The 21826-nt window shown below is 67.0% G+C and overlaps 2 protein-coding genes across 9 annotated transcripts in view; both read right to left on the minus strand.

The window, feature by feature from the left end:
• Positions 1–12362, minus strand: part of PHACTR4 (phosphatase and actin regulator 4) — a 33902-nt gene extending 21540 nt beyond the window's left edge. The window contains exons 1-3 of one of the 4 annotated variants that reach the window (XM_068159020.1): positions 12282–12362; positions 8210–8250; positions 1693–1739 (exon numbers count right to left, since the gene is read on the minus strand). In XM_068159020.1, coding sequence (XP_068015121.1) covers positions 1693–1739; positions 8210–8250; positions 12282–12353 — 160 coding nt within the window. In that variant the 5' untranslated portion in view covers positions 12354–12362. Of the gene's footprint in view, positions 1–1692; positions 1740–8184; positions 8251–9110; positions 9173–12281 lie in introns of those variants that run through there. The other 3 variants (XM_068159022.1, XM_068159023.1, XM_068159024.1) reach the window with 3 other exon arrangements.
• A 324-nt stretch (positions 12363–12686) lies between these two features.
• SESN2 (sestrin 2) lies at positions 12687–21563 on the minus strand. 5 transcript variants are annotated; one of them, XM_068159062.1, is made up of 10 exons: positions 21429–21560; positions 17760–17825; positions 16832–17029; positions 16251–16433; positions 15794–16003; positions 15297–15447; positions 15006–15121; positions 14308–14435; positions 13581–13725; positions 12687–13499 (listed from the first exon to the last, which is right to left on the minus strand). In XM_068159062.1, exons 1-10 carry the CDS (start codon positions 21504–21506, stop codon positions 13413–13415), a joined length of 1362 nt encoding a protein of 453 aa, XP_068015163.1. In that variant the 5' UTR covers positions 21507–21560; the 3' UTR covers positions 12687–13412. The 5 variants fall into 5 exon arrangements, with proteins under 5 accessions (XP_068015163.1, XP_068015162.1, XP_068015161.1 ...); XM_068159061.1 differs by having other exon boundaries at positions 14308–14498; positions 21429–21558; XM_068159060.1 differs by having other exon boundaries at positions 12687–13725; positions 14308–14498; positions 21429–21563.
• Between the last annotated feature and the right edge of the window lie 263 nt (positions 21564–21826).

Genomic DNA, 21826 nt, shown 5'->3' on the forward strand with positions numbered 1-21826 from the left:
TCAGGCTTTGGGACCCAGGTCCCTTCCCAGGCCACGGCTCAGTGCTCTCCGGGCCCTGGGAGCGAGCCGCTGACTGCAGCAGCTCAGGGAAGTCAAAGGAAACTCCAGGAAGCCACAGGGCACTGCCCGGCCGCGGGGGACCGCCACGGGCACAGACCGCTCCCGGCGCCGGGCGCCCCCTGGCGGCCGCAGCTGCCCGGTGCTGCGGCTCTCGCTGGGCGCCCCCTGGCGGCCGCAGCTGCCCGGTGCTGCGGCTCTCGCTGGGCGCCCCCTGGCGGCCGCAGCTGCCCGGTGCTGCGGCTCTCGCTGGGCGCCCCCTGGCGGCCGCAGCTGCCCGGTGCTGCGGCTCTCGCTGGGCGCCCCCTGGCGGCCGCAGCTGCCCGGTGCTGCGGCTCTCGCTGGGCGCCCCCTGGCGGCCGCAGCTGCCCGGTGCTGCGGCTCTCGCCGGGTCGCACTGCGGCTCGGAGCACACAGAAGGCAGCTCCAGAGCCAGCGCTGGGCTCCTTTCCACCACAGGTGAGAAACCAACCGACGAAGTGCTGCCGCCAGCCCCGCGGGGCCCCGGCAGGACACCAACGCCTCCTGCCTCTGCCCCACAGCCTGCACTGCCTGGGCCAGCAGCAGGCACAGCCCAGAGCCAGGTCTCAGCATTAGTGCCGAGTTCAGCTGCTGCCCTCCCCACGGCACACCAAGGTCCCAGCTCCTGCCGTGTGCTCACTCCAGCTACAGCCCTGCAGGAATCCTCTGCACTCGAAGACCCCAGGGCAGGGCTGGGAGCAGCCCTGCAGCTGCATTCCTGCCCTAAACCAGGCTGGTCCCTGCAGCTGCCTGCAGACCACTCCCCCCTCGGCCGCAGGGAGGAGCAGGAATTCCAAACCTGAAGACAACAGCAAGTTTCGTTTGTCATTAGCCAGGGCAGGCAGCCAAGGGCTCCCCACCCACCCACGGCCACCGAAGCCTGACAGCGCCAAAGGCTCTCTGCGCGGCTGTGCAGCCCCGGTGGGCACTGCCAGGGCAGCCGCAGCAGGCAGCCCTGCAGGGCTGGGCGGTTAATGAGCAGCCAGGCACCGAGGGGTGAGGGGACAAAGGCCACGGGCCGCACCTCGGCTCCGGCACGCAGCAGCTCCACCTCGCCTCACCTCCCGCCCCAGCGACAGCGCCCCCAGGAGGCCAGAGCCCAGCAGCAGCTGGAGAAGCATCCCTGGAAGCCAAGCAGCTTGCAGGAGACAATCAATAAATCTCAGCCCCCAGCAGGCAGCACAGCTGGGGGGCTCTGTGCAGGCAGATGTCAGCCCCAGGTGCTCCATCCCAGCCCTGCTTTGAGCCAAGTTTTGCTCAGAACAAACCTGTGTGCTGCAAGGCAGAGCAGCAACAGGCACAGAGAGGGCAGAGGAGCTGCCCCAAGGCTTGCCAGCGTGCCCTGCTCCACTCACACCAGCTCAGTGCCTCTTCCCTAGGGGGAGAGGAGCTGCTCCCTGCTCTCCAGAGCTGGGGGTGCCCAGCTGAGAGGAATTCCAGGTGGAGACTCAAGGAAGAGCACAGAGCTCTAACCAGGCCTGGGCCCTGCAGCAGAGCAGTGATGCCTTTGCCAAGCTCCCTTCTGTTCTGTTGTGAACTGAGACACAAACCTAGGTGGCCAGGGAGCGCAGCACAGGTCCAGCCCCTGCAGCAGACCCCCAGGAGGGTACTCACCAGAGTTCTCTTCCATCCCTCCTGCACTTTGGCTCCCCAAGGAATTCCTGCAATCACAGCAAACACAAACCCCAATGTTTCATGTCTCCAGCAGCAGCGTTCAGCCTGCACACAACCAGGAGCAGGAGTCCCCCCCAGCAGCCTGGCACTGAGCCTGGCAGCTTCACTGCTCTGTGAGGACATCCCCAGAGCTCCCTCAGCTCACAGAGGCTGAGGTGGAAAGAAAAGGGAAGTGAAATCCAGGGGAATCATCACAAAGCATCAAATGTTTGCTCCCAGAGCACTCATCCCACCTCTGCAGGGCTCATGGGAGGATGGAATGGTTTAGGTGGGAAGGGACCCTCCAAGCTCCTCCAGCACAGACCCTGCAGCCAGCCAGAGCAGGCTGCTCAGAGCCCCAGACCACCTGGCCGGGATGGTGCCAGCCAGGGGGCAGCCCCCCCCGGGCAGCCCGGGCCAGGGCTCCATCGGAAGAACTTCTGCTAACAGCCAAGGGCACAGCAACCTTCCCAGGCACAGCAGCCCGGGAGCCGAGGCAGAGCAGCCCAGAGCAGGGCACGGCCGGAGCCGGGGGGGGGCGGCCGGAGCCGGGGGGGGGCGGCCGGAGCCGGGGGGGGGGGGGGCGGGGGCGGCCGGAGCCGGGGGCCCCCCGGAGGGAACTCTCAGCTCTCCTCTGCCGGCTCCCCAGGCCCTGCAGGCTGAGCTCCCAGCACAGGGTTCGGCAGCAGCCACCCGGGGGCGCTGCACAGCCCAGCTGGCTCAGGGGCACCCTCAGCAAACCTGCCTGGGGCAAGGGGGGGAGGGTCAGAGCCACCTCAGGGGCGGGGGCAGGGAAGCCCAGCATGAGGAAGAGGCTGAGGAGCTTCAGGGGGAACTGAAAAGAAGGAAAAGGTCCTAAGGAGCTGCAAGCTCTGACCTCCTGCAGGCCTCCCAGAGCAGCCCCTGGGCACCAGCTCAGGGTGGTTAGCATTCTCTGACCCCCACACCCCAGGGGCCAGAGGCTGTGCTTCGCTCAGCAAACAACTGCCGAGAGGTGCCAGGAACGTTTGGCCCTGAGGGTGGGGAGAGCCTGGCCCGGGCTGCCCAGAGGGGTGGGAGCTGCCCCCTGGCCGGCACCATCCCGGGCCAGGCTGTGAGGGGCTCTGAGCAGCCTGCCCTGGCTGGGGATGTCCCTGCTGGCTGCAGGGGTTGGGCTGGATGGGCTCTGCAGGTCCCTCCAGTGCAGTCTGTGGGGCTGTGACACCAGTCTGCAGGCCCTGCCCACCCCATTCCTCAGGTGCCAGCCTGGCCCCTGCACTGAGCAGAGCCCGAGCCAGGGCATCTCTGCTGGTGCTGAGTGCCTGATGGTGCCAGCCCAGGCCCTGCTGCTCAGGTACCAGAGCTCTGCTGCAGGGCTGTGGCCAGAGCAGCTCTCAGCTGAGCTGCCAGCGGGTCCCAGAGCGCCAGGAGCTGCCAGCCCCAGGTTTTGAGATCAGCAGGACCTTGCTGCTCACCACCCAAGGCCAAGCACCACCTGGGAATTCCAGTTCAACCAGTTCCAGCCCTTCTGCCCCCTGCCTCCCACTCTGCTGGAGCCACAGCCAGCAGCAAAGCCTCCCCCGGTGCCCCTGGCACACACAGCTCCCCAGGGAGCCAGCACCACCAGGGCCTTGCAGATGCCAGGGCAGGCAGCAGGGCAGGGCAGGCAGAGGCAGCCCCAGAGCAAGCCTGAGGCAGCCTGCAGAGCTGTGTGAAGGGAGCTCAGCCCCCCCGAGCCCACTGCAGCCCCCCCGGGCTCCCCCTGCAGCTCCTGCCCCGGCTCCAGGGCCTGCAGGCCAGCTGGGGCCTGACCTGCCCCAGCAGGAGCAGAGGCAATGGCCTCAGGGGGCCCCAGGGCAGGCTCAGGCTGGCCAGGAGGAGCAAAGTCACCTTGCAGAGGGCTCCTGAGCAGAGCCTGCAGCTGCCAGGAGCTGCAGACAGCATCAGCCCTGGGCCCAGCTGGCTCTGCTGCCCTGGCAGGGAGCTCAGCACCTCACACCAGCACCAGCTCCCCACACTTGCTGCACACCCCAGCTGGGGGGGGCTGGAAGGGGCCTCTGGAGCTCCAACCCCCTGCTCCAGCAGGGCTCCCCCAGGGCTCCCCCAGGGCTCCAGCAGGGCTCCCCCAGCAGCCTGCCCAGGGGCACAGTGCCCAGGGGGGGTTGGAAGCTCTGCAGAGGAGACTCCACAGCCTCTCTGGGCAGCCTGCTCCAGGCCTCCAGCAGCCTCACAACAAAGAACTTTCTCCTCCTGGGCTCCAGTCTGTGCTCACTGCCCCTGGGCACCACTGAGCAGAGCCTGGCCCCAGCCTCTTGCCCCCCAGCCTTACACCACTGCTCAGATCCCCTCAGCCCTCTCTTCTCCAGGCTCTCAGCCATTCTTCAGGCCCCTCAGCACCTCCCCAGCTGTCCTTCAGCACAGGCCCCTGAGGAACTCTGATGGCAGTGAAGCTGCCCTGGGGCTCACTCCATGCCCTACAAACCCCCTTCAGCCCCCCCAGCAGAGCCTCTGCCCAGCAGGACCAGGAGTGGCCCTGGGTGAGCAGCTGAGGGCCCTGCAGGAGCTTCCAGCTGGCCAGCACTGCCCTGCCACAGAAGCTGAGACTCAGCCACAGCTCTCCTGCAGCCAGGGCCCCACAGCAGCCCCTCCAGCACCCCCAGACCACGGCAGGGGACACCTCCCAGCTCTCTTTCCTCACCTCCTGGGGGACTGCTCTGGAGGCTCTCTGGTCCCCTGTGAGCATCTCACAGGCTCATGGAGGGCTGGAAGGAACCTTGAAGCCCAAGCCCCTGCCATAGGCAGGGACACCACCAGCCCAGGCTGCTCAGGGTCTCATCCAGCCTGGCCATGGACACCTCCAGGGCCTCCCTGCAGCCTGTGCCAGGCTCTCCCCACCCTCAGGCCTCATCTCCAGCCTCACTCTGCCCTCCTTGATCTCAAGTCCCTTCCCTTCCATTCCTCTTCCTCACCTTTTGGGTTGCTTTAGCAGCTGCCTGGCTCTTGGCAGTGTTCAGAGCTGCAGGCAGGCCTGGGCCAGTTGTGCCCAAATGGGTATGGAGCCCTTTGCTCTCTCCCTGTCTCTGCACTCCCTTCCCAATCAGAGCACAGCAGAGCTGGAGGGGGTGCTGGGCTCAGCAGCAGCCCCCAGCCTGCAGGCTGAACAAAGTGGATTTAGAAGAGGTTTCATATTGCCAGGGCCTAAAGCTGCCAGATCAGAGCAAATCCCCCAGGAGAGAGATTACCCAGAAACTGCCTCCTGAGAAGTGAGGATACCTGCAGGGGGGCAGGGGCAGCACCCACAGGAGCCCAGCTCCAGGCAGGGACAGAGCCCTGCTGCCTTCTGCCCCTCCAGATGGAAATGGGGCACACAGCTCTGCAGCCCCCCCTGCCCAGCAGCTGGCTGGAGGGCCCAGGGCAGCCCTGTGCCCAGCACAGCAGCAGGGCTCTGACAAAGCCCTCAGCAGGAGCCATGGGCAGGAAGAGTCAGGGTGAGACCTGGAGGCATCAAACAACTGAAAGCAGCATGAGAGGGGACAGGGAATGGCTGTCCTGGAGGGCCTGGGAAGGCTCTTGCAGCCCAAAGGCTTCTGTGCCTGAGCCCTGCTGAAGCAGCTCAGCACTGCACAGTGCCCAGCTCACTGCTCCAGTGCCAGCTGCCAGGGAGAGGCTGCCCAGAGGAGCTGTGGAGGCTCCAGGCCTCACCAAGGGGTGAAGGGAATCTGCTGCCCCATCCCCAGCCCTCAGCTGTTGCTGCAGGCCAGCAGAGGGGAAACCCTACCTGCCCCAGCTGCAGGGCTCAGCAGGACACCACCCGGCTGCCCTGCAGCCTCCTCCCTGCAGCCTCCTCTGGCCCAGGCCAACGGCACCCAAAGCCTCTCTGCAGGCAGCTGGAGCCCCCTCCCCCCCTCCAGCACACAGCCACCAGCAGAGAGCCCCCGAGTCAGCCAGGCTGGGGCCCAGAGCTGCCTCCAGCCTCCCAGAGCTGATCACCAAGCCTGAGGGCACAGCAGGAGAGCAACACAAGAGCCAGGGGAGCTCAGACTCCTCCTTGGCAGGGAGCAGGAATCCCAGAGTGAGTCATCCCCAGAGGCTGCTGCTCCAGGCCAACCACCCTCCACCCAGGCTGGGGCTGAGCCATGGCCCTCAGCACCACAGCTCTGCCTCTCTGAACCCCCTCCAGGGATGGGGACTCAGCCTCCCCCCTGGGCAGCCTGGGCCAGGCTCTGAGAATCCAAAGTCTCTTCTGATGGCCAACCCAAACCTGCCCTGGGGCAGCCTGAGGCCATTCCCTCTCCTCCTGTCCCTTGGGAGCAGAGCCCAACCCCCCCTGCCCCCAGCCTCCTCTCAGAGAGCTGCAGAGAGCAGTGAGCTCTCCCTCAGCCTCCTCTGCTCCAGGCTGAGCACCCCCAGCCCCTCAGCTGCTCCTCCCCAGCCCCTTCCCCAGCAGACAGGAGCCAGAACCTGCAGCCCCAAGCCTGCCCCCAGCCACCAGCAGACCACACCAAGCTCTGCACCCTGAGCTCCAAGTCCCCTGGGACAGTCACCACAGGGGAAGCACTTTGGGACCCTGCTCTGGAGGCTCTCAGCCTTCTCTCCGCCCAGATGCTGACTCCTGGGATGTGCCCCTGGATTTGGGGGGCAGTGTGTAAGGAGTTAACCCTCCCCAGGAAGGGTCTGGCTGCAGGCTGTGCACTGCCTGGGCCCAGGGCAGAGCTGGAGCAGCTCTCAGCACAGCATTGACAGCTCAGCAAGAGCCACTAATTAAATGACAAAAAGAGGCCTCTGCCAGGGCTGCCCTCTCCCCCTGCACAGAGCTGAGGCCTTCACACAGCTCCCCCCTGCCAGGGCTGCCCTCTCCCCCTGCACAGAGCTGAGGCCTTCACACAGCTCCCCCCTGCCAGGGCTGCCCTCTCCCCCTGCACAGAGCTGAGGCCTTCACACAGCTCCCCCCTGCCAGGGCTCTGAGCCTGCCAGCACAGCAGGGCCAAACAGGGGCCCAGGGGGGGCAGAGCCCAGCTGCAGAGGTGAGGGAAGGGATCAGGGGGGGCCTGGAGCATCTCTGCACTGCACAGGCTGCAGGAGGCAGGGGCAGGAACCCCTCCTGCCTTGGTTCTGTGACTTCGCCTTTGGAGGGGACCCAGATGAGACCAAGGAGCTCAGTAACCTGCTGCATGCATGGCATCCCTCAGAGCAGTGACAAACCAGCCCCAGCACAGCTCCCAGCAGCTCAGGGGTTTCACTCTCAGCTCCCCCACTCCCACTCCAGGTTTTGTACAGCTTGCAGCTGAGTCTCCACCACCCAGGGGAGCTGCAGGGGCTGCAGTGTCAGCAGCAGACAGAATGCCCAGCACAGGCCACAGGCAGTGCAGTGAGATCAGACTGGGAGCCCTTTGTTCAGGCACAGATCTGGCTCTCAGCTGTCACCAGGCTGAACAGGGAATGGAATCAGCAGCGATGGAGCAGCCAGGGCAGAGCCACAGAGCAGGAGCAGGGACACAGCCACCGCCGTGCTGGTGGCAGCCCCTTGGCACTGCCCCCTCCTCTGCCCCCCACCTGCCAGGGCTGGAGGTGATCTGAGCACCTCGTGAGGCCAAAGAGCTCCTCTGGAAGCAGCTGCTGACAGAGGCAGCCCTGCCAGGACAAGGCGACACAGCTGGCACCACACTGAGCACAGGGAGCGCCGCTGGCACCACTTAAACCCAGCCTGAAGGGGAGAAGGGTGCCCTCAGCACCCAAGCTGTGCCAACCAGCTGCACTCACAACTGGCCTCATCTGGGCTCCGTTTCTCCTCTCTTTTGCACACTTGTTTGCAGAGGAATTTAAGCCAGGTGAGGCTACCCCTGTCTGCTCCAGGAGGTGATGTGGATTCAGTCTGTGTGAAGAGCAGGAGGAGGCTTTGCTGGCAGGGCTGAGCCACACTCCTGGGCAGCTGCAGCAGCACAGCAGGGAGCCCAGCTCAGTCCATCCTTCAGCCACCACCAAGGCCCCACAGAAAACTGCACTGCTCCACTTCCCTTGCCAGCAACCAGACCCTGCCCAGGGCTGCTGCTGGCCACACTTCAAAAGTTAGTGACAAGTGACGGAGGAGGAAATGGCCCCAGGCAGCACCCGGGGAGGTTGAGGCTGGGCACCAGGAGCGACTGCTCCACTGGAGGGGCTCTGGCAGCCTGGCACAGGCTGCCCGGGGTGGGGGGCTGAATCCCCAACCCCGGAGGGGCTTCCCGGCCATGCAGAGGCGGTGCCGAGGGCCATGGTTAGCCCCAGCCTGGCCAGAGTTAGGGAGCGGTTGGACTGGAGGCTCCCAAAGGGCATCGAAGGTCTTTTCCAGCTGAAAAGGTTCCCCCGAGCTTAGTTCAAACCTCAGGCTTCCTGCCCGCCCGCATCCCCCCTTCCCCCCCAGCCTCTGGAAGCAGCACCCGCACACCCCGGCGCCTGGGGGCAGGCACAGGGGAGCCCCTCCGAGCAGCTCCTCACCTCGGCCGCCTCCGCCGGCGCTCACCTGCCCGCGCCTGGCCGCGCCGCCCGCCGCGAGCAATTCATCTGCAGGCAAACACAGGCGAGAACAATCGGACGGCGAAGCAGGGCAGGGAGGCTTCGGGTTTCAGTCAGCGGCGAGAGCGAACAGAGCAAACAAAGGCAGGCCACGGGGGCTGCCCCAGGAAGAGCCAAAGCAGAGCGCGGGGCCCCGGCCGGGCAGCGCTGCCGACCTGCAGCCTCCGCTCTCGGCCCCGGCCCCTTCCCGGCCGGCGGCGGCGGCTGCGCCTCGGGGCAGGGCTACGGCCGGGGCTGCACCGGCAGAGCCGCCGGCGAGCTCCGGGGGTCGGCACCGGGCAGAGCAGGGCCCGGAGTGCCCCTTCGGCCCCCCCGGCCCCCGGGCGCGGAGCAGCGCAGCTCGAACCCAGCGCCCGCAGCGCCCCCCAGCGCCCGCAGCGCCCCCCAGCGCCCCCGGCCCCAGCGCCCCCAGCCCCAGCGCCCCCAGCCCCAGCGCCCCCGGCCCCAGCGCCCCCCAGCGCCCCCAGCGCCCCCGGCCCCAGCGCCCCCCAGCGCCCCCAGCGCCCCCCAGCGCCCCCGGCCCCAGCGCCCCCGGCCCCAGCGCCCCCGGCCCCAGCGCCCCCCAGCGCCCCCAGCGCCCCCAGCGCCCCCCAGCGCCCCCGGCCCCAGCGCCCCCGGCCCCAGCGCCCCCCAGCGCCCCCCGGCCCCAGCGCCCCCCAGCGCCCCCAGCGCCCCCAGCGCCCCCGGCCCCAGCGCCCCCCCTGCCCCAGCGCCCCCCAGCGCCCCCCGGCCCCCCCCCCGGCCCCGCGCCGCCCCCCGCCCGCAGCGCCGCCGAGGAGCCAGGGGCGAGCCCGGCCTGGCCCCCGCGGCAGGGCTGCCCTCCCGGCTGCCCTCCCCGCCGCCCTCACCGCTGCCTGCCGCCGGCTCCGCCGCTCCCGGGCCGGCCCCGCCGGAAGCCTCGGCGGGCGGCAGGCCGCGGCGCATGCCGGGAGCTGTAGTCCGGGGGGGTGGGGCGGGGCTCGCGCGCAGGACACGCCCTCTAAGTAAAGACCACGCCTCCTCATGTGAAGACACGCCCACCGGGCAGAACCACGCCGCCTCGCGGCGGTGCGGGGCAGGAGCAGGGGGAGGGGCAGGGGCGGGGCCCGGGGCACCCAGGGGCGGGGGGAGGCTGGAGGGGGTCGGGGGGGGTGCTGCCCCTTCCCTCTCCTGCGGCGCAGGCGCCCGGAACCCCGCGGCCAGGGGTCGCGGGCAGGGTCCTGGGGGCAGCCGGCGCAGCAGATAGGGAAGAAGGCAGCGCTGGGGCTGCGCACGGCCGGGCTGGGGGGAGGGGGCGCAGGGAGCCCCCAGCTGGGTGGATCTCATCCTTCCGTGGGTTTGTTTCGTCCCCCTTCTGCCGGCAGCCCAGACGGCCACGAACCTTCGCTCCCTTGGGCTGCCGCAGCTGGGGCCCGAGCCGAGCTGCTGCACCCCAGCAGGAGCAGCCAAGGACATCCATCCCCCCACGCCTCTGCTCCCTCCCTCCCGCAGCTCCTCCCGCTCCAGGGCCTCTGAACGCTGGAGACAGCACCTTGGAGAGCCGGCCAGGCGCAGCCGGCACTCGGGGGCAGCTTCCCCTCGCTGCTCACCCAGGAGCAAGGATTTTTGTTGGCCAGAGAAGGCACTGCGGGGCCCTGCGCCCTGCCCAGCAGCAGTGACACGCAGCTGGCAGCAGTGCCAGCCTGGGCTGTCAGCGGGCAAGCCCCAGCGTGGGGTGTGCAGGGTGAGCTGCCTGCCCCTGCAAGGGTGATGGAGGGGGCAGAGGATGAGCCCACCCCAGGCACTGTGCCAACCAACATCCTCAGTCGTGCTAGGAGCTGGCACCAGCAGCTCAGGACCATCCAGATTTGATGTATGGTGCTGGGAGCCCTGCCATGGGTGATGGGACTGGGGAGGGGTGAGGGGAACACAGCATGGACACCCCCCCAGCTAGGGAACTTTGCAGCAGAGATGTGGGGAAGGTTTGGAGTGGGAGAGGGTTGCAGTCGGGCTGGGTTGGCACTGAGTTGCAGTGGGGCTGGGCTGCAGTGGGGCTGGCTTGGGGCTGGGCTGCAGTGGGGCTGGCTTGGGGCTGGCTTGGGGCTGGGCTGCAGTGGGGCTGGGTTGCAGTGGGGCTGGCTTGGGGCTGGGCTGCAGTGGGGCTGGCTTGCAGTGGGGCTGCAGTGGGGCTGGGCTGCAGTGGGGCTGGCTTGCAGTGGGGCTGCAGTGGGGCCGGGCTGCAGTGGGGCCGGGCTGCAGTGGGGCTGGGCTGCAGTGGGGCTGGCTTGGGGCCGGGCTGCCGCGGGCGGCTCTCGCCGCTGCTGCCGCTTCCCAGCGGGTGTCGCTGCCGAGCCGGGATAGCCAGGAGCGGCTGGGAGCCACAGGAGCGGCTGGGAGCCACAGGAGCGGCGGGGAGCCACAGGAGCGGCTGGGAGCCACAGGAGCGGCGGGGAGCCCCCAGCCCCCAGTCCGACCAGCCCCGCTCCTGGAAGGCTGCACAAGCGATGCCAGGTAACGAAACAGGGGTGAGAGGGGAGCAGCGGGGGGGCTGTGGGGATGCTTTGCTCCCCTCTATTGCTCAGGCACGTGGGAGGCACCCATCATCAGCACCCACCAAGGTGCTGGTCCCTCGGCTGGCACAGAGCTAAGGGTGCAGGCTGGCACCCCGGAGCCCAGGCCAGCTCAGGGACACCCTCAGCCTGCAGGCACCCTGATGGGTGTCTGTGTTGATGTGCTGGAGGGTGGGGGGGCGCAGGATGGATCCTGCAGGTGGGGTCCCTACAGAGGGACCTGGCCAGGCTGGACCCAGCCCTTGGGTCACAACTGCCCCAGGAATGCCCCAGCGTGGGGGCAGAGTGGCTGGGAGCTGCCTGGCAGAAAAGGACCTGGGGGTGGGGGTTGGCAACAGCAGCTGGAGGTGACCAAGGGGGTGCCCAGGTGGGCAAGAAGGGCCTGTGGGCAGGTGGGCAGCAGCCTGTCCTGCATCAGCAATGGTGTGGGCAGCAGCAGCAGGGCAGGGATTGTGCCCCTGCAAGCACCACAGTGTGTGCCCTGGTGGCAGTGTCTGTCCCGGGGCAGGGACAGTGGCACAGCTGTGGGCTGGCAGCCCTGGCAGGGCTGGGCACGGTGTGGGTTACAAGAGGAAGCGTGGCTGGCGCCGGGCACAGATGGTGCCAGGGGATATTTTGGGCTCCATGGGCAGGACACATTCTGTTCCCATGAGCTAAGGCAGCGAGTGGGGGGCTGGTCCCTGCCCACCCACCCCCAGAACTCTCACTGAGGGCCCTGGGAGCTCCACTGCTGGGGAGAGGCTGGGAGGGACTGGGAGCAGTGGGGGCTGAGCTCCATCGCACTCTGGGGTGACCACGGTAGAGGCTTTGCTGGGGCAGCTGCTCCCTGGGGACCACCCATAGCCACGTGGGCATGGGCACAGCCCTGGGCAAAGCTGGGGCAGAGACCTGCAGCCACCACCCCTCCTTGCTTGGGCTGAACCTCCCATGCCCACCTGGCCGTGGCAGAGCTGCTTTGCCTCCAGCTGGAATTCCATCCCCAGCCCACGCAGCAGGTCCAGGTGTCTGCCCCCTGCCATGGGGCAATGAGCTGCCAGGGCTCAGAGCAGCTGGCACGAAGCAGCTCTTGGAGCACAGCGTGGGGGGGGCTTTGCTCAACCTCCTTGGCCAGGGCTGGAAAACCCCTGGGAAATGTTTGGAGGCAGCAGAAAATCTTCTCAGCCCCAGCTGCTGCCTGGTGGGGGCCCAGCAAGTGCCGGCAGGACCTCCCCCCAGCCCCAGGCTCCTCCTGCTGTCTCCTAAGCATTAGCTGCCTCCAGCTGTGGTCTGCAGCCATGCGCAGGGGACCTGGGTGGGGACCTGAGCCCCAGGACTTCAGCACCCCCAGCCAAGCCAGGGGACAACCAACCCTCCTGCCTCAGCTGCCCAGTGCCCCCGGGCTGCCCCAGGAGCACCTTTGCCCCATGAGTGGTGCCAAGCCCTCTCCAACAAGCCCTGACCCTGCCGGGGGGGCCCCAGCCCCACGGCCCCACGCAGCACCGTGGGTCCTACCTGCCTGCAGGGCTGCAGGGTGCAGACAGTCCCCGAGCCAGGATCCAGCTCCTTGCTGCTTCTCCAGCACATGGTGGTGCTCAGGCTGCAGGGCTGGGGCTGGAGCTGCAGGGCTGGGGCTGGAGCAGCCCAGCTCAGGCCCTCCTCAGGGATCTTATCAGCAGCTGCCAGCGGCTCCTGCCCGCCCCGATAGGTGCTGAGCTGCACAGCACCATGTGCCCCCTTGGACAACCCAGGGGTGCTCCCAGAGCAGTGGGACCCTCCCCTCATCCCTGCAAGAGGCAGGATCAGCCCCTGGGAATGGGCAAGGGGAGAGGGAACCTGCGCCTTGCAGCTGCTGCTTCGGTGGGGAAAGGACAAAAAGAAAGGAAAATAAACAGGGAAGGGGAAAGAAAAACAACAAAACAAAGCCCAAGAACTTTATTTGTCCAAACAAACCTGCAGCAGAGCCACAGCCACACTTCTGTGCCCACTCAGGGGCAAATGCCCCCCAGAAATACCTGAGCTGCAGCTGTGGTTGGCACAGACAGGCCAGGAGAGGCTGCTGCCTCTTCTCCAGCCATGCAGACCCCAGCCTGGGGGCTCAGCTCCAAGGTGAGTGGCACCAGTGCTGCCCAGACCCTTCCCACCACCCCTGTGGTGCCACCCCTGGCTACGAGAGAGGTGGGCACGGGGGTGCCAGGGCAGCTGCATCTCCTCCAGCACAATGAGACCCCAAGAAGCAGGGACAAAGCCCACGGCCCCCTCTGGTGATCTGCTGACGCGGAGAGCCCTCAGCGCTGGCAGTCTTGGTGCCAGGACATGGCACAGAGGTGTGACAGCAGCACTGCACGGCCAGGGCAGCACCCAGGACACCCCAGCCTGGCTTTCTTCAGGCTCGTCCCGAGGCAGACAGGGAGCAGTGGAGCTCTGCCAAGCCCAGGGCAGCACTCTGGGCTCTCCCCAACACCAGCAGCTCTTGAGGGGTTCCCTCTCCTGGGATGAGGAGCAGGGGGCCCCCAACTTTCCTTTCACAGCTCCAGGCCCCATAAGGTGGGAGATAAGATTCCAGGCAAGTCTTTAGGGTGCCAGCTCCCCCCTGGCCATTCCCCCAGCCTCGGGGCAGGAGGAGGAGGAGGGAGCAGGGTTTGGTCAGGTCATGTAGCGAGTGACAGCCCTCAGGGCGTAGAGCAGAGCTGCCTGCATGCGAGCCTCCAGCAGCAGCAGGTTGACATGGACCTGCAGAAGGGGAGCAGGGTGAGGGCCTGGGGGGCTCAGCACCCCCACACCCTGCCAGCAGGGGAAGGGAGGGGGCAGCACCTTCTCGGAGTGCTTGAAGTGTCTCCAGAACTGGCTGTAGGTCCTCCTGGTGGTCTTCTCTGGGTAGCAGGCGACAGTCTTGATGTAGACCTTCAGGCTGCGCTCCAGCAGCTGATTCACCTCCCCGTAGTCGTAGTCATCGTAGCTGGGGGAGCAGGGGAGACCTTACCCCAGGCTCACCCCGAGGTGACCCCCCCCAGCAGCAGCACTTTGCTCTCTCTGAGCCATGAGGCAGGACTTGGGCAGGCAAGGGGCAGGCAAGGGGCAAGCAAAGGGCAGGATGGGCCAGGGCTGGGCAGGGCAGGGGCAGAATGGGGCAGGACTGGGGCAGGACTGGGTGGGGCTGGGTGGGGCAGGGCAGAATGGGGCAGGACTGGGGCAGGGTGGGGTGGGGCAGGAGCAGGGCTGGGGCAGGGCGGGGCTGGGGCAGGGGCAGGGTGGGGCTGGGGTAGGGCTGGAGCAGGGCTGGGGCAGGAGCAGGGCAGGGCTGGGTGGGGCAGGGCGCGGCAGGGGCGGGGCAGGGCTGGGGCAGGGGCAGGTCTGGGTGGGGCAGGGCGCGGCAGGGGCGGGGGTGGGGCAGGGCGGGGTGGGGCAGGGGCAGGGCTGGGGCAGGGGCAGGGCAGGGCAGGGCTGGGGCAGGGGCAGGGCAGGGCTGGGGCAGGGGCAGGGCAGGGCTGGGGCAGGGGCAGGGCTGGGTGGGGCAGGGCGCGGCAGGGCCGGGGCACACCGGATGCCGAAGACGCAGTGGACGTAGTTCCAGATGGCTCTGCGCAGCACGGAGGTGTCCACGCCCCGGTGCATGGCCATGGTGTTGTAGGTCAGGTTGTAGACCACCTGGAACTTCTCGTCCAGCAGCTGCCCCACGTCGGGGTACAGGCGGTTGATCAGGGAGTAGCCGTGGTCCTCCCAGGTGTAATCCTGAGGAGCGAGGGGGCTGGGGCTTGGTGGGGAAATGTGAGGTCCCTGCAAAGCTGGGGATGCAGGCTGGGGTCTCCCCAGCACGTTGAACCTCCCTCCTCCCCGCCAGCTACTGGCATTTGGTTGCACTGCTCAGACAAGATCTGTCCTCAGCTTGCCCCAGGGCAAGTTTGGGTTGGCCTTGAGGAACAATTTCTGCCCTTTGAGGCTTGTCCAGGCCGGGCCCAGGCTGCCCAGGGCAGTGGTGCAGTCCCCAGCCCTGGGGGGGTTCAAAGCCCTGGAGCTGTGGTGCTGAGGGCCAGGGTGGTGGTGCCCTGGCAGTGCTGGGTTGAAGCTTGGGTTGGGTGATCCTGAAGGTCTCTTCCAACCTGAACAATTCCAGGGCTCTGTAGCAGCTCCAGCCTGGCCCCAGTCCTTCTCCCCCTGCACCCACACTGCCCCGGGAAGAGCTGCCCTGCACCCCAGCCAGGCCAGCAGGCCCTGTGCCAGGCAGCCCCCGGCCCCCACCTGTGCTCGGAAGGTGGGGGGGGCCTGCTGGCCCCTCCGGGTGAAGTCCTTGTAGCCGAACTCGGGGTCCTCCACGAAGCAGAGGACGCTGGAGCGCAGGGACTCCTCTGCCACCTCTGGGGACAGCACCACAGCCACATCAGCCGCAGCCTGGCCCCGGGCACGGCCAGCCCTGCAGCTGGGGGCCTGCTCCTGCCCTCCCCGGCCGGGTGCTGGCTCCGTGCCACCTTCTTTGCATTCCCCAGCCCCCAGGACCCCCTCCCCAGCCAGCTGCACCCCCGTGCCCCTCACCCGAGGGAGCGACCAGCAAACTCTCCGTCTTCTCCAGCTCGAAGCGAGTCTCCAGCTCCTCCTGTGTGATGCCCTCCTCCTCCAGCTGGCTCTCCTGCAGCAGCTTCATCCTCTCCATCAGCAGCTCCACCTCCCGCACGGCATCTCTGCCCTGGCCGAGCAGAGCCCACGCTCAGAGGCTGCAGAGGGGGCTGCAAGCCCAGAGCAGCTGCAGCCACTCTCAGCTCTGCTGCCCCTTCTGCCTCGGGGTTTGAGCTGCTCGTGTCCTCCCCCGGGGCTGGCAGGAGGGGGAAGCCCTGTGGAAACCACAGCACAGCCCCTGACTGCACCCCAGCAGCCTCTGCAGGACCCAGACCCTGCTGCTGCGCACGGCCAGGCTCCAGCCCTGCCACATCCACTGCTCCCGCGGGAGGTCTGGGGGCAATTCCCAGGGGAAGCATCCCAGGACATCATCCCACCCTGCTGCCCCACAGGGCCCAGCCCCCCTGCCCCCTTACCCCGGAGCCCCCCAGGCTGTCCTCAGCGGCAGGGCTGCCGTCGCTGTGGGGGGAGGGGTGGTGGCAGCCCTGTCCCCCGTCCTGCCCCCCCTCGGGGTGGATGCCGCAGCCGAAGACGAAGGAGGCCAGGGAGTGGTAGTGGGTGAGGAGCACCAGGGCCTGCACCAGCTCTGCCAGTGACCAGCTGTCCTCCCCTGGCTTCAGCAGCGCCTGCAAGGGACCCCCAGCTTGCTCTGCTGTGCCCCACGCACACCCCAGGGCCCAAGGCCAGGAGGGTGCTGGGGGTGTCCCTCCCCATAAACCAGACCTCCCCCCAGCCCAGGGGTAACACCCCTACAGAGACAGCCTGGCCCTGAAGGGGTTAAAGCAGGGGGGTGCAAGCAGGAGGTGGCCTCTGGGCTCAAGACCCCCACCCCAGGGCGTTCTGGGGGTGCTGTGGGGCAGCAGCAGCTCTCACCTCAATGTGCTCCTTGGTGATGAGCCAGGGCCGGTGTGCCAGCAGCTTGTTGATCTCATTGAGGTTCCTCAGCTTTGGGGGGGCGCAGTGCAGGCCCTGCAGCCATGCTGGGTTGCCCCCCACCTGCAGGAACTCCTCCGTGTGCAGACTCACCAGGTAGGTGCACTGGTGCCGGGCTGCTGCCTGCGGGGGGAGCCTGGCAGTCAGCCCCCCAGCACTAGCCGGGGCCCCCAACCCTGCTGAGCCCTTGGAGAAGCCGAGGCAGAGAACCACCTCCCACCCACCACTCTTGGAGGGGTTTCCCTGGGGATGAGAGTCCAGACAGGGGTCTCTGCCCACCACCCTCCAGCAGTGTGGGTCTCCAGGGGCCTTGGGCGGGAGGGGTGCTGTGGTACTCTGGGTGGGCACCACAGGACCAATCCCAGAGGGCCTCTGGGACTGCAGATCCAAAGGGGACCCATCTGTGAGGTCCCCAAAGCCTCCTCACCTCTCGGCAAAACCCCAGCAGAGGTGCTGGGACCACCACCCCCCTCCAGGGGAGCCCCCCCGGGACCCCACCCAGCCCAGGGCCCCCTGCTGACCATGATGGCGATGTAGTGGCGCTTGTGGTAGGGCAGGGGTCCGTCCATGCGCAGCAGCAGGCGCTGGGTCTTCCAGAAGCTGGTGAGGTACTGGGGGTGCAGCCCCATCACCATGGCGACGTGGTCCACCCTGCCCGAGGACAGCAGGGCGTCGATCAGGAGCTGGCGCAGGCTGCCCTCCGCTCCCTCCTGCGGGATCTGCCAGGAGGGGCAGCGGGGTGGTGAGGGGCTGCGTGCTGCAGCCCCCCGCTCTCCCCAGCGACTCCCCCTAGGGTAGGAGACCTTCCCCATCCCGCGCTGGTGCCAGCAGGCCCCAGGAGCACCCAGTCCCCCCCATCGGCTCACCCCGGGCAGCCTCCTCCCTGCCCGGTACGGGCACCGCCTGCTGCTGCCCGCCTGCCCGCTCCTGGGGGGCTCCATGCCGGACCCCACGCAGCGCAGGCAGCTCTGCCCACGGCAGGCTGCCTTGTTTGTTTGGCTGCTGTGTACCGTGGGGAGCAGATGGGGCTCGGCCCCCCCCAGGGCGGTGACGAAAGCAGGGCACTATCGGTGCCACGGGGGAACCATCTGGGACAGCACCGCTGGGAGCTGAGATAGGGCTGGGGGTGCCTCGGCAGCGGAGCCCCGCGGATTGCAGGGGCCTGGGTTTGTTTGGGAGGGGCAGGGAGAGGAGAGCTGTCTGGGTGAGTAGGGAAACTGAGTCACGGGCAGGGCAGGAAAAGCCCGGGGTGAAACAACACAGATGCTGCCACAGGGACACTCCTGGGCTGGGTGACCCTTCCCCACCTCTCCTTCCTCAGCATCCCAGCTCCGAGGAGGTGCGTGTCGGCATTCGGGCTGGGGTCCTTTCTCCATAGCCTTATTGTTCCACCCAGGGCGGGCAGCAGCCCCCCAGCAGAGGGACTCACCCGCTCAGGACACCACTCACCTCTCGCAGGGGAATGAAGGCACTGGGACCCTTCCCCAGCTGCTGGGTGGCCTCGATCCCCCTGTGCTGGGAAGGCAAAAGTGCTTCAGGCGGCAGCCACCGAGCGCCACCGGGGGTGAGCGGCCACCGCCGGCGAGACGCAGGCGGTGGTGGCACCGGAAGGGGTGACTCAGGAGCCAGCCCACGGGGGCCACGCTGCCCCCGCAGCCTGACTCAGGCCGGGCAGCACCTGATGGAATGGGGCAGGGCTGTTGCTGTGCGCCCCGGGAGGCCACACGCGGGGACAGTCCCCAGCGCGGGGCAGGACGCTGGAGAGCCCCTCGGCTGCCACTTGGCACCTGCATGGCAGCCTGGGGGTCGGGGGGGGCTGGCAGCAGCAGCCTGGCCGCGGCTATGGTTTGCGGTCACTGCTCAGCTTGTCAGCAGGGTTCCCCTTACACCCTCCCTCCCCGGGCACCACGCATGGGTAAAGCTCTGCCTGGGGCTTGGCTTCCCCTCCCCACATCCCTCAAGCTGCTTCACACAGGAGCGATCCCCCCCCTCGCCCCCCTCGGCGGCTGCTGCTCTCTCCAGCCCAGGTCTTGGCTCCTTTCTGCCTCCTCTGTTGCAGCTCCCGGGGCAGAAAGAGCCTTCCCATGCCACCCGTGGGATGCCCACGGGGGTGGGGATGCCACAAGCTCCCCCACCCCATCCAGAGCTCTTCTGCCAGCACCAGCTGTGCAGACAGGATGTGAGCCCCAGGTACAAGTGCCAGGAGAGGAAATGGCCTCGAGTGGCACCAGGGCAGGTTTAGAATAGAATAGAATAGAATAGAATAGAATAGAATAGAATAGAATAGAATAGAACAGAACAGAACAAACCAGGTTGGAAGAGACCTTCAAGATCACCATGTCCAACCTACCATCCAACACCACCTAATCAACTAACCCATGGCACCAAGCACCCTATCAAGTCTCCTCCTGAACACCTCCAGGGATGGTGACTCCACCACCTCCCTGGGCAGCCCATCCCAATGGGCAATCACTCTCTCTGTGTAAAACTTCCTCCTGACCTCCAGCCTGAACCTCCCCTGGCGCAGCCTGAGACTGTGTCCTCTTGTTCTGGTGCTGGCTGCCTGGGAGAAGAGACCAACCTCTGCCTGTTTACAACCCCCCTTCAGGTAGTTGTAGAGAGTAATGAGGTCTCCCCTGAGTCTCCTCCTCTCCAGCCTAAGCAACCCCAGCTCCCTCAGCCTCTCCTCATAGGGCTTGTGTTCCAAGCCCCTCATCAACTTTGTTGCCCTTCTCTGGACTCATTCCAGCAAGTCAACCTCCTTCCTAAGCTGAGGGGCCCAGAACTGGACACAGTACTCGAGGTGTGGCCTAACCAGTGCAGTGTACAGGGGCAGAATGACCTCCCTGCTCCTGCTGGCCACACTGTTCTTAATGCAGGCCAGGATGCCATTGGCCCTCCTGGCCACCTGGGCACACTGCAGGCTCATGTTCATCTTACCATCAAGCAGCACCCCCAGGTCCCTCTCTGCCTGGCTGCTCTCCAGCCACTCTGACCCCAGCCTGTAGCACTGCATGGGGTTGTTGTGGCCAATGTGCAGAACCTGGCACTTGGATGTGTTCAATCTCATGCCGTTTAGGTTGGACACCAGAAGAAACTTCTTCACTGAAAGGCTTCTCAAAGCCTGGCACAGGCTGCCCGGGGAGGTGGCTGAATGCCCATCCCTGGAGGGGTTTCCAAGGGGCAGAGCTGTGGTGCTGAGGGCCATGGCTTAGCCCCAGCCTGGGCAGGTAGAGCAAGGTTGGGCTGGAGGCTCTCAAAGGGCTTTGCCCACCTGAAGGATTCTGTGATTCACCAGGAGAGACAGCAGAGAGCTGGAGCTGGGCACAGCAGGGACCTCCTGCCAGCTGCCTCTAAATTAGTCCCGAGGTGGCAGGCACAGCCTGGCACCCTCACCCCAAGTGGGACAGCACCAGGTGACCACGCAGCAGCTGTCAGGGTGGCCATGCAACCCCCATGTGTCGGGCAGCGGGTCAGGGCACAGCGCAGGCTCCTGCAGCTGCCCTGGCAGAGGAGGCAGTGCCCACAGCCAGCGGCTCTCAGCGCACAGAGTGCCGCTGCCCTGAGTCACCGTGGAGGAGAGACCAAGGTGACAGCAGGAGCAGGCTCATGCCAGGCTCATGCCATGGGTGACAGCAGGAGCAGGCTCATGCCAGGCTCATGCCATCACTGCTGAGCTGGCTCGTGCTGACTCATGGTCTGGGGAGAAACTCCACAGCTTGGGGTGGATCAGGAACTTCTTTGGTGCTCCAGGAGGCTCCCTGGGAGGGGACACCACAGGCACAGGACTGCCAGCCCAGATGGCAGCCGTGGGTGCCCAGCTTGCCTCCTAGATTGCAGGTACAGCTCAGGGTGACCTTTGAAGGTTCTGCTGCATGATGCAATCCCCAGGGGTGCTGCTGCTAACCTTCACTGTGCCACCACCACCGGGTACCACCTCCTGCTTCTGGGGAAACTGAGGCACAGAGGCAATGCCACAACCTGTGCCAGCCACACAACCTGCTCCCAGGTAGCATAGGGCAGGTGAAGGTCTCAATGGACACACAGGGGGAAGGAGATAACCCCCCAGGAGTGGGAAGCTGGTGTGCCCAGCAGCGAGCCCCCAGCAGCGATCCCCCAGCTCCGGTGCCAGTGCTTAGTCAGGTGCTGGAAGCTCATTCCCGGTGCGGAGGTTAAGCAAACACCACTGCAGGCAGCTGGTGGAGCAGGTTTGCCTTCTGTAGCCATTCTCCTGCCAATCCCTGGGCAGGAGGCTGCCCCTGGGCTGTACCAGGGGGGTGAGAGCAGTGCAAGGGCTTGGCCCCACTAACGCATGGAGTCGACGTGCAGGTGCAGCCCCCTTGGCACAGCTCCAGACCAGCCAGCTCCTGGAAAGCAAACCCAGCTGCCACCATGCTCCAGCATGGAGGGCAAAGGGATCCCCAAACCCCCCCAGGCCTCAGCCTGGCCACCTAAGAAAGCTTCTTGGCAATGAGAAAGAGCAGAACCCTGCAGTCTTCCACCACCACTGCACGCAGGAACTAACCCGAGGAGCTCCCACGGTGGGTGTGAAGGTCTCAGCCCACGGAGCTTCAGTGGCACCTGCCAGACGTCAGTGCCATCCCCACCACTGCCATCCTTCCTCCCCCAGTCTGTTCCAAAGCACCAGCTGCAGCTGGCTCATGCTGGGGGGGCAGCTGCTGGAGACTCCTCAGCATCATGCCACCCCCATGTCCTCTGACAGGGCAGGGTCACCTCATCCCCAGGAGCCCTGGGTGGGCTCCCAGCGCCTCAGCCTGTCCCCAGCGCCCCGCGACCCTAGGCTCGCTGCGAAGGAGCAAGAGGCCACTGCCTGCCCCCTCCCTGCCACCGGTGCAGAGAGGATGGCTCCCGGGGCAGGACGGACGGCACACAGCGGCCCCGGAGGGGAGCGCAGGGACACGAGCCGGGAGACAGCCGTCCCGGATGGGTGACGGACGGACAGAACGGGGGACACAGACAGAATGAGGGACACAGAGGTTCCCGAGTGGGAGGAAAACGACAGAGGGGCGGAGACAGCGGGGCCGGGCGGGGGGGGACACAGACAGGGGACAGAGAGGTCCGGGGGGCGTAGGGGGGAACCCCGAGCCCAGCCCTTACCTGGCCAGCCCCGCAGCCGCGGTATTCGCGGTACTCCTGCAGCCCCCCGGGGCAGCACGGCGAGGCGGGCGGCAGCATGGCTCAGCACCCTGGCTCAGCACCCTGGCTCAGCACTCCCCCGCAGGCAGCCCCCAGCCCCGTCCCGCGGCTGCTGCGGCCGCATTCATAGCGCGGGGACACGCCTCCCGGAGGTATTGACCAATGGTGACGTGGAGGCGGGGCCAACGCGCAGCCGCAGCCAATAGGGGGCAGAGGGGCGGGGCCGCTGGCGTGGCTGTAGTTGCAGGTGGGCTCCGGGGCCAGGGGGCCAGGGCCTGGTTTGGGTGGGAAGGGATCTGAAATGCCACCTTGCCCGGCAGCCAGCAGGGACATCCCCGACTGGGGCAGGCTGCTCAGAG

The sequence above is a fragment of the Melanerpes formicivorus genome, unplaced genomic scaffold (genome assembly GCF_026170545.1).
Source record: "Melanerpes formicivorus ecotype bairdi unplaced genomic scaffold, bMelFor1.0.p_v2 SCAF_45, whole genome shotgun sequence".
NCBI classification, from domain to species: domain Eukaryota; kingdom Metazoa; phylum Chordata; class Aves; order Piciformes; family Picidae; genus Melanerpes; species Melanerpes formicivorus.